This window comes from Schistocerca gregaria, chromosome 2 (genome assembly GCF_023897955.1).
Source record: "Schistocerca gregaria isolate iqSchGreg1 chromosome 2, iqSchGreg1.2, whole genome shotgun sequence".
Taxonomy (NCBI): Eukaryota; Metazoa; Arthropoda; class Insecta; order Orthoptera; family Acrididae; genus Schistocerca; species Schistocerca gregaria.
Window position 1 is genome coordinate 423,956,855 of NC_064921.1, and position 14,410 is coordinate 423,971,264.

At 41.0% G+C, this 14,410-nt stretch overlaps 1 protein-coding gene across 2 annotated transcripts in view; it reads left to right on the forward strand.

Moving 5' to 3' along the window:
* Positions 1-14,410, forward strand: part of LOC126323887 (nipped-B-like protein A) — a 486,440-nt gene that overhangs the window by 387,200 nt on the left and 84,830 nt on the right. Inside the window, exon 21 of one of the 2 annotated variants that reach the window (XM_049994812.1) lies at positions 4,988-6,513. The exons of the other annotated variant lie outside the window; for it this stretch is intronic. Within the exon in view, the coding sequence (XP_049850769.1) occupies positions 4,988-5,005 (18 nt within the window). The 3' untranslated portion in view covers positions 5,006-6,513. Of the gene's footprint in view, positions 1-4,987; positions 6,514-14,410 lie in introns of those variants that run through there. 2 annotated transcript variants of the gene reach the window in all.

Here is a 14,410-nt window from a genome sequence, read left to right on the forward strand (position 1 = left end):
TTCATCTCTCAAAGCTACCCATTCTGCTTCTACTGTATTTCTTTCCCCCAATCTTATTAATCATTCCCTAATGGTCTCCCTGAAGCTCTCTACAACCTCTGGTTCTCTCAGTTTATTTAGGTCCCATCTCCTCAAATTCCCACCTTTTTGCAGTTTCTTCAGTTTTAACCTACAGGTCATAACCAATAGATTGTGTTCAGAGTCCACATCTGCCCCTGCAAATGTCCTACAATTTAAAACCTGATTCCTAAACCTCTGTCTTACCATTATGTAATCTATCTGATACCTTTTAGTATCTCCAGGATTCTTCCACGTATACAACCTTCTTTTATGATTCTTGAACCAAGTGTTAGCTATGATTAAGTTATGCTCTGTACAAAATTCTACCAAGCGGCTTCCTCTTTCATTTCTTAGCCCCAATCCATAATCACCTACTATGTTTCCTTCTCTCCCTTTTCCTACTGACGAATTCCAGTCACCCATGACTATTAAATTTTTGTCTCCCTTCACTACCTGAATAATTTCTTTTATCTCATGATACATTTCATCAATTTCTTCATCATCTGCAGAGCTAGTTGGCATATAAACTTGTACTACTGTAGTAGGCATGGGCTTTGTGTCTATCTTGGCCACAATAATGCGTTCACTATGCTGTTTGTAGTAGCTTACCCGCACTCCTATTTTTTTATTCATTATTAAACCTACTCCTGCATTACCCCTATTTGATTACTTACCTTAGGGGGAAAAAAGGATAGGTATATACTCGCACACACACACACACACCCATATCCATCCATACATATACAGACACAAGCAGACATATTTAAAGGCAAAGACTTTGGGCAGTGATGTCAGTCGAAGCGGATGTGCAGAGGCAGAGATGATGTTGAATGACAGGTGAGGTATGAGTGGCGGCAACTTGAAATTACCGGAGATTGAGGCCTGGTGGATAACGAGAAGAGAACCTTTGGTTCCATCAGATTCACCTGGTCCTACTCCAAATCCCATGCCACTTTCCTTGACATTGACCTCCATCTGTCCAATGGCCAGCTTCACACATCCGTCCACATCAAACCCACCAACAAGCAACAGTACCTCCATTATGACAGCTGCCACCCATTCCATATCAAACGGTCCCTTCCCTACAGCCTAGGCCTTCGTGGCAAATGAATCTGCTCCAGTCCTGAATCCCTGAACCATTACACCAACAACCTGAAACCAGCTTTTGCATCCCGCAACTACCCTCCCGACCTGGTACAGAAGCAAATAACCAGAGCCACTTCCTCATCCTCTCAAACCCAGAACCTCTCACAGAAGAACCCCAAAAGTGCCTCACTTGTTACAGGATACTTCCCGGGACTGTATCAGACTCTGAATGTGGCTCTCCAGCAGGGATACAACTTCCTAAAATCCTTTCCCGAAATGAGATCCATCCTTCATGAATTCCCCCCACTCCACCAAGAGTGTCTTTCCGCCGTCCACCTAACCTTCGTAACCTCTTGGTTCATCCCTATGAAATCCCCAATCCAACTTCCCTACCCTCTGTCTCCTACCCTTGTAACCACCCCCGGTGTAAAACCTGTCCCATGCACCCTCCCACCACCACCTACACCAGACCTGTAACCCGGAAGGTGTACACGATCAAAGGCAGAGCCACATGTGAAAGCACCCACGTGATTTACCAATTGACCTGCCTACACTGTGACGCTTTCTATGTGGGAATGACCAGCAACAAACTGCCCATTCGCATGAATGGACACAGGCAGACAGTGTTTGTTGGTAATGAGGATCACCCTGTGGCTAAACATGCCATGGTGCACGACCAGCACATCTTGGCACAGTGTTACACCATCCGGGTTATCTGGATACTTCCCACTAACACCAACCTATCCGAACTCCGGAGATGGGAACTTGCCCTTCAATATATCCTCTCTTCTCGTTATCCACCAGGCCTCAATCTCCGGTAATTTCAAGTTGCCGCCACTCATACCTCACCTGTCATTCAACATCATTTCTGCCTCTGTACTTCCGCCTCGACTATCTTTTTTATGACATTTTTCACAAATTGTAATTGTCTTCAGTCATGATTTTGCTTCTTTATGACTTCCCAAGAATTAAAATTGCCTACACTGTGACAATCAACACCACACTGCTGAAAACATTTTTTTTTTTCATCTGCTTCTCATTGAACTTGTATAGCTGAGCTGTATATGCACATAGACCCAGACAAGAATGATCCAACTAGAGCAGTACTTGGGAAATGGGAACAACACTCTGATCTTTTGATGGTGGCCATTTGAAAGTATCAGCTGGACCATGAGATGTCATAAAGGAGACAGTTGTATCTTAGGCGCTCATGAGAGATACTTACTATCTGTCCCACGCACCACTGATTGACAACACACAAGAAATGAAGTGGGTCACCACAAAGTCTTCTAATGTATATTGTGGTCTCTGTATTTCACAGACAGTAACAGGCTGCATTTCATGGAGAACCATTCCTGTAATGTGTGTGCCACTCCAGTGATATAACCCAGCTGTGACTTGATTGAATTCCTACCACAGGCATCATAGCAGAACACTCTTCTCTCTTTTTTTTAAATGGAATTCCCTTAATGTTCTTTCATTTAAAGTTAAGAGTTTCTTGTTTGTTACTAATGTTGTTATGGTGTGTACTAATCCAGTAGCATCTCTTGTAGCATCAACAGCTTCATGCTGGAGATTAAATATTGTTGCAAAATGTTCACAGAGGCCTCCTATCCCATCACATAGACTTTTTCCATGACCTGTTACTGAAAATGCCTTTTTTTTTGTCTTAGTTCCTACACTACAGTGTTGACCAAGCTCATACAGCTGAAAGCGGTTTTTGAAATGAGATGCTGCACCATGTTTAGTAAATGCATGGCCTCTAGATGCTATTTCCTCATATATCATGCTGACAGCATATCGTGCTTGTGCACCGTCATGAATGAGATCATCATTGATAGTAGCAAAACTGTGATGTTCCAAGGAAGTGAGCAACACATTTGAATATTGATACATATGATGTGTGCCAATGGTAACTCTGATTTTTGCAAAGCAACAGACCAGCTCTCAGCAAAGTCGGAAAAAAGAACTAATGTGTCAGTATTCTGGGATGGGGCTGATTTTACTTATGCTATGGCCTATCTCTGAATCCTCTGGTTACAATGGTGAGCTATTCCTTTCATGGCCCAATGCCTAACCTGTCATCATTTCAGCACCAGGAAACATTGCACATGCCTGCAACCAACATTTATCTTGCGGATCCTGACAGGTACACAGAAGCATCAGGTCAGTCTGTCTGTACTTTCCTGTGACGCTGGCGAAACAAACAAGTTTCAAATTAGTGCAGTAAATACATGTGCATACTTCCTGCACCAGCTGCCATTTTACACATTTTGGCTATAAAGAGTAGAATTTTGCCAGACCAATTTTTGAATTCGGATTCTCCTTTTTCATGAGGAGATATGCTTCTCTTATTGATCTTGTCATATATCTTTTTACCTTTTTAACTTTTTCACCATTTTCACTAACAGAGATAACAACAGCCTGCTTAGGTCTTTTCATGCTGCAATCTTTGTTATAAAAAAAATGGCTCTGAGCACTATGGGACTTAACATCTATGGTCATCAGTCCCCTAGAACTTAGAACTACTTAAACCTAACTAACCTAAGGACAACACACAACACCCAGCCATCACGAGGCAGAGAAAATCTTTGACCCCGTCGGCAATCGAACCCGGGTGCGGGAAGCAAGAACGCTACTGCACGACCACAAGATGCGGGCAATCTTTGTTATCACCTACATAATATTCCATAGCAACAGTAAGTGTATCACCTTGCAGCGGAGGCCCACAGTAAGAATCTGGGTATGCCCAAATACCTTTCTCATTCTTTATTTTATGAGCTTTTGAAATCAAATAATATGGTATGTATTTCTGTGTCTGCTGCTCAGAGTAGCTACCTGGTATCAGTGTCATTAACGATACCTTCTCAGTATATGTGGCTGCTGAGATAGCAGGATTTAGGTTTTGAAACAACACATCACATTTTGTGTACTTATCACTATCTTCAGGTTCTGCACTACATGCTTCTACATTATACACTCCACAAAGTTTTGAAGATGTTGCTTGTGTAAAATTTGTATCAATTTTTTCCACTTCTCTTTTTACATACTGTTTTCTTCTTGTGCTTCCTACCTTTCCTGGGCATTTAAGGGGGGATATAGCAGGGGCCACAGCAGAAATGCTAACATTCAGTGCATCAACAACTTCACACCCAGGAATATTAACATCTGCACTGTCTTCTTCAGTTTCACATTCGAGTGATGGTGATCGTTCAGGTGGGTTGTCACTAAATTTCTTTTTATAGTGGGTGTACCAATTCCTGCACAGTGGATGTGATACTAATACCATTACTTGAGGACCAAGATATTTCTGCAATACTTCTGACATATTTCCAATAACTGTGAAGTGTTTTTCACTTTTCTTAAACACCACTTCCTTGCATCTTTTTTTCTTAGTCCACACACCTCGTTCTTTCACAGCTGTATTTCCTCACTGACATTGCATATAACAAAAAGTTCAAACCAAACAGAAAACTTGATGCAGATTGGTTTATGTGTTGTGTAACTGTGATGTGTTGTGTAAATATGATGTTAGCCAATTTAGAGCATTTTGGAGTCAAATGTGATCTAACAAAAGCATTTGACTCCACGAACCATGACTTGTTTATCTACAAATTAGACAAATACGGGATTAAGAACAATTCTCTAAACTGGCTAACATCATTCTTACACAACAGAAAACAAAGGGTAATTATCAGCTCAGATAAAGTGTATTATTATTCTAAATGGAGTACAGTATCACAAGGTGTGCCTCAAGGCTCCATTTCGGGACCAATCCTGCTCCTATTCTATGTAAAGGACTTACCTATAAATATAAATTCCCCATCATTTCTCTTTGCAGATGATACTTCTGTTTTAATTGAAGATGGCAATGCAGAAAGAAATCCCAGTGCCACCGTAAGCCCACTGGATACCTTAGAAGAATGGTTCCAGTTAAATGGGCTGAAACTGAACATTGCAAAAACCCATATGGTACATACCAAAACCGAACGTTCAAAATGTATGGAACTTGAAATACAACCTAACAGTCAACCTATGAAAGAACTTGATGCAGTCAAATTCTTGGAACTAAATGTGGACAAGAACTTAAGCGGGAATACACACATTGACTTCGTATCAAATAAACTAAGCAGTTTTGCATTTGCAGTACAAATACTAGCAAATTCCACTGACTTGAGTACACACAAAATTTATTATCATAATTATTTTGAATCTGTAATTAGATATGGGATAATTTTCTGAGAAAGTTCAAGTAGTGTATCTTGAATGCTGCAATTGCAAAAGAAAATTGTCCAATACACGTGTACTGCACAGCAAACACAGTCTTGTTGCCCATTATTTTGGAAATTACACATCCTAACTGTTCCCTCCGTATAGATTTATGAAATTATAATCTTCCACAGTAGACAAAAATTATTTGAGGAGAATCATTTTAACCATACATATAACACAAGAAATAAAAATAATTTTATGCTGCTCAAACATCAGTTGAAATTATATGCACGGACTCCACAGTACATGGGGGTAACAATATATAACAAGTTAATGGGCAAAAACATATTTAATATGAAGCCAGAAATTTTAAAAATGGGGCTACAGCAACTTCTGTGGGAGAAATGCTACTGTTCGATAGAAGAATTCATAGAGGATGAAATAATAATTTGAGCAATGAGTAATTACATGTTAGACTTTACTGTATGTAGAGAGGGTTATTCTAAACAATGAACCCAAAATGAACAAGCTTTATACCAATGAAAAGAGGAAGTTTCAGAGTTTTTGGAGAACATTAGCAGAACAGCATCAGGTAGAGTTCGCACGGCAATAGGTCCGTCATTCCGTTTCACTGTCAGTCGTGAGTGAGATGGTGACTGTGGAGTACAAGGTTTTCTGTGTTCTTGAGTTCGCAGAGAGTGAGTTACAAATTGCAGTGCAGTGGGCATTTCGTACCAAATTCAGTATTCAAACACCGATTTGAAAAAGCATTACATATTGGTTTAAGCAATTTAAACAGAGTGGGAATGTGCGCAAAGGAAAATATACAGCACATTAAATTACAAATTCTTAAATTTATGAAACTGATATCAAACATCAAGAAAAAAGCTTTGAAATTTCCTGTTTTCGTTGGTATCAAGCTTATTCTTTTTGGATTTGTACTTCAATAAATATGAAATTTTGAAAATGGGTCCATCATTTAGAATAACCCTGTATACAACAAAACTGTATTATGATTATGATGCTCTTTGTTTTCATCAAATGTTCTTTGTTTATGATCAAATTTTACCACAATTTGACATGTCTCCTGTACCTGAATCAAATGTTTATATTATGTATGCTATGACTCAAATAAACCACAGTTCACGAAAGAAATATGTATAAGTTCTCACTGTAAACATTGTTGTCAACGTGCATATTTTACATTAGAAATTCAGTGATGTGTAATATACAGAAAGTCGAAAATTTTTTAACACTTTACAAGAAAAATATTGCCTATTGTCTCTGCACTGATGCTAACATATTAACCAAACAAGATTTTGTGTAACTCTTAAAAGTTTTCGGATGGGGATTTTATTTACATCATTAATTTAAACCCAACAATTACGTTTGTTATTGTCTCTGTTGCATTTCGAAATCTTTTTCTATCATCTTACTTTCTCTTTTTGTTTGTACAAGTAGTTTCACTTTGTATTCATCTTCCCTTTTTCCGTAATCTACCATACATTATATCCTGCCTAATTATACTCAATAATACATAATTTACTTCCAAACCATAGCCTAAAAACTTTAACGCTTTCAACATTACCGCTGCTATAAAATCCACTTTTCCAAGTTTACAAACATTTTGTGTAAACTCATGAATACTATTTCACAGCTTCAGCTCCTTTCACCCATTAAACAACCATCTCAGCTATTTCCAACAACTTTTGTTTTATTTCCATTCCCGTTTTTCCCACATAACCGACCATGTTTTAGCAGCTTCCCACAGGTTTAAACGTTATTATTTCTTAGTCAAACAATTGTTAGCCTGATTTTCATAACCTGCCAGTACATAACCAGTCCTTTGAATACATTTACACGCTTTTTTTTCGAAATTTTCCTGAATTTCCCCACCCTTTAACGTGTTTTGGAGACAACACAACTACCTAACCTTTGCACCCATTGTTGTTCACCAACCCCTACAACGACCCCATTAAATTTTATTTACATTCCCTCCGCAAACATGCCTTCACCCTAGCCAGATTACGCTCCCATATTTTATTTACTCAGGCTTGTCTGACATTTGGCATTACCCCCAAAGGCCTCACACTTAAAGTTCCAATCTCTGGCTGCAATCCTTCTTTCCATCAGTCCTTATACCAGTTCCAAACTGCACAATCCATAGCCCTCACCCACCTAATCCTTCACCTATACATCGACTCGGCCAATGAACACACCCGTCAACTCCTATCCCAAATCAAAGTCCTCAATCTTTCCTCTCCCACATCCACACTGGCTGTTCATAGCATCCTCCTACAGGCCAACCGCAAAATAGAACAGCATGCCACCCTCCACCTCAAAAAACTATCCAATCTCCTGGTTTCCCACCTCCGGAAAGGCAACTCACTCACCCTCCACAACCTTTCCAACAAACCTCAACCTCCTCTCATTGCACACAGACCCAGTCTCTCCCATCTACTCAATCTCCCACTTCGAGCTCCACTCCCACCAACACCTCAAAATTCTAGTCAACACAATCTGGAACCACAACACCCCAATTCAGTAGTTAACCTTTCCTCCAAACCTCTCTCCCAATCAGAAACCTCTGTCCTATCCAAAGGCCTCACCTTCAGCCCCACTCCCAGATTCAACCAAACTGCCCTTTTCAAAGATTTACTGTCCTACACTCGTAGTCTCTGCTGGAAATATCACTTTGCCACGAAGAAAAATAATCCTGATCCCACTCCTAATGATCCAACTCCCCAAGACACTATCCCAATTGAACCCTGCCTGGAACAGTTCTGTCCTCCATCACAGCGGGACCCACCTCCTCTTCCTCAAAATCACCCTCTCCAAACCTTCCAGGAATTTCTCACTTCCAGCCTTGCCTCTCAGTCTTTCTTAAAAAACCTTAATCCTACTCCCAACATCACCACAGCCGAAGCCCAGGCTATCCGTGATCTGAAAGCTGACCGATCCATCAGCATACTTCCGGCTGACAAGGGTTCCACGACCATGGTGCTTGATCTTCGGGAGTATGTGGCTGAGGGACTGCGTCAGCTTTCGGACAACTCTACATACAAAGTTTGGCAAGGTAACCCCATTCCTGATGTCCAGGCGGAGCTTCGAGGAATCCTCAGAATCTTAAGCCCCCTACAAAACCTTTCACCTGACTCCATCAAACTCCTGACACCACTGACACCCCACACCCCTACTTTCTACCTACTTCCTAAAATTCACAAACCCAATCATTGGACCGATGACCTATGCAGTTTGGTCCCTTTAATCCTCAACCAACCAACCAACCAACCCAATCATCCCGGCTGCCCCATTGTAGCTGGTTACCAAGCCCCCACATAACGTATCTTTGCCTGCGTAGATCAACATGTTCATCAAAGACACCAACCACTTTCTCAAACGCCTGGAATCTTTACCCAATCTGTTACCCCCGGAAACCATCCTTGTAACCATTGATGCCACTTCCTTATACACAAATATTCCGCATGTCCAGGGCCTCGCTGCGATGGAGCACTTGCTTTCATGCCAATCACCTGCCATCCTACCTAAAACCTCTTTCCTCATTACCTTAGCCAGTTTCATTCTGACTCACAACTTCTTCACTTTCGAAGGCCAGACATACCAACAATTAAAGGGAACAGCCATGGTTACCAGGATGGCCCCCTCGTACGCCAACCTATTTATGGGTCACTTAGATGAAGCCTTCTTGGTTACCCAGGCCTGCCAACCCAAAGTTTGGTACAGATTTATTGATGACATCTTCATGATCTGGACTCACAGCGAAGAAGAACTCCATAATTTCCTCTCCAACCTCAACTCCTTTTGTTCCATCAGATTCACCTGGTCCTACTCCAAATCCCATGCCACTTTCCTTGACGTTGACCTCCATCTGTCCAATGGCCAGCTTCATACATCCATCAACATCAAACCAATCAACAAGCAACAGTACCTCCATTATGACAGTTGCCACCCATTCCATATCAAACAGTTCCTTCCCTACGGCCTAGGTCTTCGTGGCAAGCGAATCTGCTCCAGTCCGGAATCCCTGAACCATAACACCAAAAACCTGAAAACAGCTTTTGCATCCTGCAACTACCCTCCCTACCTGGTACAGAAGCAAATAACCAGAACCACTTCCTTATTCCCTCAAACCCAGAACCTCCCACAGAAGAACCTCAAAAGTGTCCCACTTGTGACAGGATTCTTTCCGGGACTGGAGCAGACTCTGAATGTGGCTCTCCAGCAGGGATACGACTTCCTCAAATCTTGCCCTGAAATGAGATCCATCCTTCACGAAATCCTCCCCACTCCACCAAGAGTGTCTTTCCGCCGTCCACCTAACCTTCGTAACCTCTTGGTTCAGCCGTATGAAATCCTCAGACCACCTTCCCTACCCTCTGGCTCCTACCCTTGTAACCACCTCCGGTGTAAAACCTGTCCCATGCACCCTCCCACCACCACCTAGTCCAGTCCTGTAACCTGGAAGGTGTACACGATCAAAGGCAGAGCCACATGTGAAAGCACCCACGTGATTTACCAACTGACCTGCCTACACTGTGACGCTTTCTATGTGGGAATGACCAGCAACAAACTGTCCATTCGCATGAATGGACACAGGTAGACAGTGTTTGCTGGTAATGAGGATCACCATGTGGCTAAACATGCCTTGGTGCGTGGCCAGCACATCTTGGCACAGTGTTACACTGTCTGGGTTACCTGGATACTTCCCACCAACACCAATCTATCAGAACTCCGGAGATGGGAACTTGCCGTTCAATATATCCTCTCTTCCCCTTACCCACCAGGCCTGAACCTCCGCTAATTTCAAGTTGCCGCCGCTTATACCTCACCTGTCATTCAACAACATCTCTGCCTCTGTACTTCCGCCTCGACTGACATCTCTGCCCAAACTCTTTGCCTTTACATATGTCTGCTTGTGTCTGTATATGTGCAGATGGATATGTGTGTGTGTGCAAGTGTATACCTGTCCCTTTTTCCTCCTAAGGTAAGTCGTTCTGCTCCCGGGATTGGAATGACTGCTTGCCCTCTCCCTTAAAACCCACATCCTTTCATCTTTCCCTCTCCTTCCCTCTTTCCTGATGAAGCAACCATGGGTTGGGAAAGCTTGAATTTTGTGTGTGTGTGTTTGTGTTTGTTATTGTCTCTATCAACATACCAACACTTTTGTTTGGTAAGTTACATCATCTTTGTTTTTAGATATATTTTTCGCACATGGAATATTTCCCTATATATATGGTATTGACAGGTCAAAAGAAATGATTTTCACGTGCTGAATGTTTGTAAATTGATCTGCACAGAGCAGTTGTTAATTAATGATTTCTCTTCCTTTGTTTTTCATTATACAATCACTGCCCCCAGTACCCCTTACATATTTCCTTTTCCAATCAAGCCTTTGTGTTACCTTTGTAGTCAGTGGGTCATGTATTTATGTTTGTGGACATTTACTGTACTCGCCTTCTCTGCAACTACTGGAAGAACTGGACTAGAACTGCAAGGAGGTTGTAAGTTGTATGCCAACAGCTTTGTGTGCACCTTGGAATGCCTGTCTACTCCAGAATAACTGATTACTGTGTGGTCTTCCCACAGGCCCTCTAATCAGATGTCTCTAATATTCCTCCCTGAGGGACATTGGGTCATATACTAGATCAAACAGCCAGTCTCATTATGTGCGATGACTTGGCATGAACAAGGGCATCACCAAATTTGTCAAGCGTTTCAAGGTGTGTGCACCTATCCAGCCAGTGCCCTACCTGCAGTTATATTTCTGGCCATCATTACGGGGCATCTGGGCTCAACTCCATATGGACTTTGCAGGTCATTGAAGCAACATTTGTAACTGTAGTGGCAAGTGCAGTGTTGCAGTTCCTGTATTCACAGTAAATGATCTTCCCAAGGTTGTTTTGCTCAGTGTGCTCCAATTCCAGTCTCAGGCATAGAGGAACTTCTGTGCTCTTAATGATATCTGCTATCAACCATCTCTCCTTTTTATCCTTCTTCTAATGATCTAGTGCATCATCTTCATGGACTTTAAAGATACGAATGGCCCACAACCATCTGGTGTAAGAAAGGGGGGGGGGGGGGGGGGCAACTGTACATTACCACTGCACACCTATTGAAAGGAAGAGTTCATCTGTGGTATTCCATGTGAGCCAACCATGAACTGTGCTTCACCTACTCAGACCAGGGAACCAACAACTGTGATCAACTGGCCAACATTCTTTCCAACCACAGGACCCAGTTCTTGCCCATGGCTCTGAGCAATAATCTCCTAGGCATTTGGTATCAGTATTGAGCTCGAAGACTCGGCAATGTCCACCATAGATGCCCACTTGGGTCTCATCTAGCAACACATCAGCCAGATGCATCACTGTCATTTCTCAGATTTATCAAGCGACTTTTACTGCTAGAAACAGGCAGGCTGTGCACCCAATTTCGTAGCCAAAGCCCCAGTGTCCAGTTGAATCTCACCACCACCAGGGCAAGCTGTCTCAGATACAGAGGGGGCAGATCATTACTGCAATCTCCAGCACCACCCCCTGTGGAGCATGATCCAATATCAGTGTCATTGGATGCCAGGATATTGCCTCATCTGCTGCCAACAGTGTTAGCACAGCATCTACCATCCAGGTGACAAGGATTATTTCTGTTATTTGGGGCATGTTTGAAGAGGAGGGATGTTATTTCTCAGCTCTGGTATTCATATTGTGACTTCCATGGTTCACTGCAAGAAATGCCCAAGCCATATTGTTACTGCCCAGCTATGCCATCTGGCAGCATAGCAGAAAACTACAGTAGGACAATACAACTGACCACAATGTGGAGCAGAGGCAGTTCACATGGAGAAGCCTTCCACAGTGAAGCTGTCAGCTGCCACCTGAATCAGCAATTGCATAGTATACTGCCAAACCTCAGATGCTGTCACACTTCTCTGCTGTACTTCCATAGACTTTGAGTGTAAATGAAGTGCTCACTGAGGGCAGATGATCAACTCTGGAATGTTCAGTGGACTCATAGTACATAGCCTTGCCTTATAGATTTTAAATATTTGCCAATATTGCAGTGAGTGTTACTAATGACTCAAGTAAGTTCCATATCTTCCTAAAGAATATATCTTATCTGTAACAGGTCCATTTTTTGGTTTTCAAGTGTGTTTTATATAAATAAACTAACTGTAACCAGATGGATGTTGATTATTTGTTGTGGGACACAGAAGGTGAAAGTTAAGTTCATTAGAAAATTAGAATTATGCAGACAGAAGTAAAAGTATCCTGTTTAGTACAAGACCAATAGTGCCAAAAGTTCCTCTCTGCCAGCTTAATTTTTACTACGGCTGGTGCTTGTATTAATTTACATGAACATGTGACCCACAACAGTTGGCGTTGCAATAATTCCATAATTGTATTACATAGTGTCATTGTGAACACTGTCATGTGTGATTAGTGATGAGCATCTTCCATCCAGTTACTATAAATTGCGTTGGAGATAATATATCAGGATGTCCTATAAGTCTTTCACTTTTGATAAAACTCAAAATTATTATAAAATCTATTGTGGCACAGTCAAAAAATTAAAAAGAGAATGACATTTTTTAAAAGATCATTATGAAATCCTCTTGCTTCTATGATCATTGGTTATGGGTATTTTGGTGAATGATGTGTCATTAGATTCATTACAGTATTGCAAATTATGATTGCACAGATTTTGCAAATGACCGGTAAAGTGTCTGTGAAAATTTTTCAAGTGATATGGATCATACCAGTTTGCAGAGACTCTTCACTTTGGTTAGTTACTTGTACAATATTGTAGATTTTGTACACATTATTATTAGTATAGTCGAAGAATGCAGGTAATGGTTTGGTGCCAGATTAGAGTGGTCTAAGCTAGAAACTTACTGTCATGCTACAGCATTTCCAGTCTTGGACTAAATGGGACATCCAGTTCATTAAAATACTTTGTAACAAACATACCTTTGAAGCATCTAGGTCATTTTCATTTTCCAAGAATGGGCAGCTTATCTGTTCCATTCATGTTTGCTGTCCTTTCTTTATCTCCATGACACACCTCTGCTTGAAAGCTAACAGTTTTATCTAGAAGGTACCTGAAAAACAATTCACCTTTGCCGTTATTGTACAGCGTGGTCAAAAACAGTCTGAAAAGCTTTTAAAGGTGTTTCAGGGGAGGTTGTACTGAGAAATAATTGTTAATAAAATAAATTTGATACATTACAACATTTATGAGTTATTTAGCATTGAAGTTAGCCAATCAGGTCATCCCATGTACAAATTCAACCAGCCTGCCAAAGACAGTGTTGCCAACTTGTTCTTCTTTGATTTCTCAGACCGAATAAACGTAGCATTTGAACAACTGATTTAAATTTATCATTTCTGAAATAGCCACATTTTAACTGGTAATGAGCACTTGAGCAAGTGCTGACTCGTGGACACACAGATGTCTGTGCATTACCGCATTTTAGCATTTTCAAGTGCTTGAATTTGCATGCGCAATGACCTGATTGGCTAACTCCAGTGCTAAATAACTCAGGAATAGCATGACTTACTGAATTTTTTTCTTAACAGTCATTTATCTGTACAACCTCCCCTGCAACACCCTTGAAAGCTTTTAAGATTGTTTCTGAAAGAATTGGCAAATTTTCCATCTACTGACTAAATACACTTTGATCCACATATTTCCTTTCCATGTTGCTTTATTTATTTTAAAAACCAACTCATTTCATTTTCTAAAACTTCTAACCAACCATCACCTTTCTAAAAATTATGTATTCAGAGGTCTTTTTTTAAATTTGTGAATTTTACTTTCAATGGTGCTCCATCTGCAAGAACATTTTTCTCAATGAATTGTTTTCATCCATATCATGGGACTTCTCAACATCAAGAAATTCAGCAATTTGATTTCTTTTAATGTTTCCAAGAGCAGTAAGGCAGTATGATACCTTTGACTTTCATGATGACTTCCCATCCTCGAATGCACAAAAACTTTTAAGTTTATTGCAAGAAAAAAATTGCTTTAATAC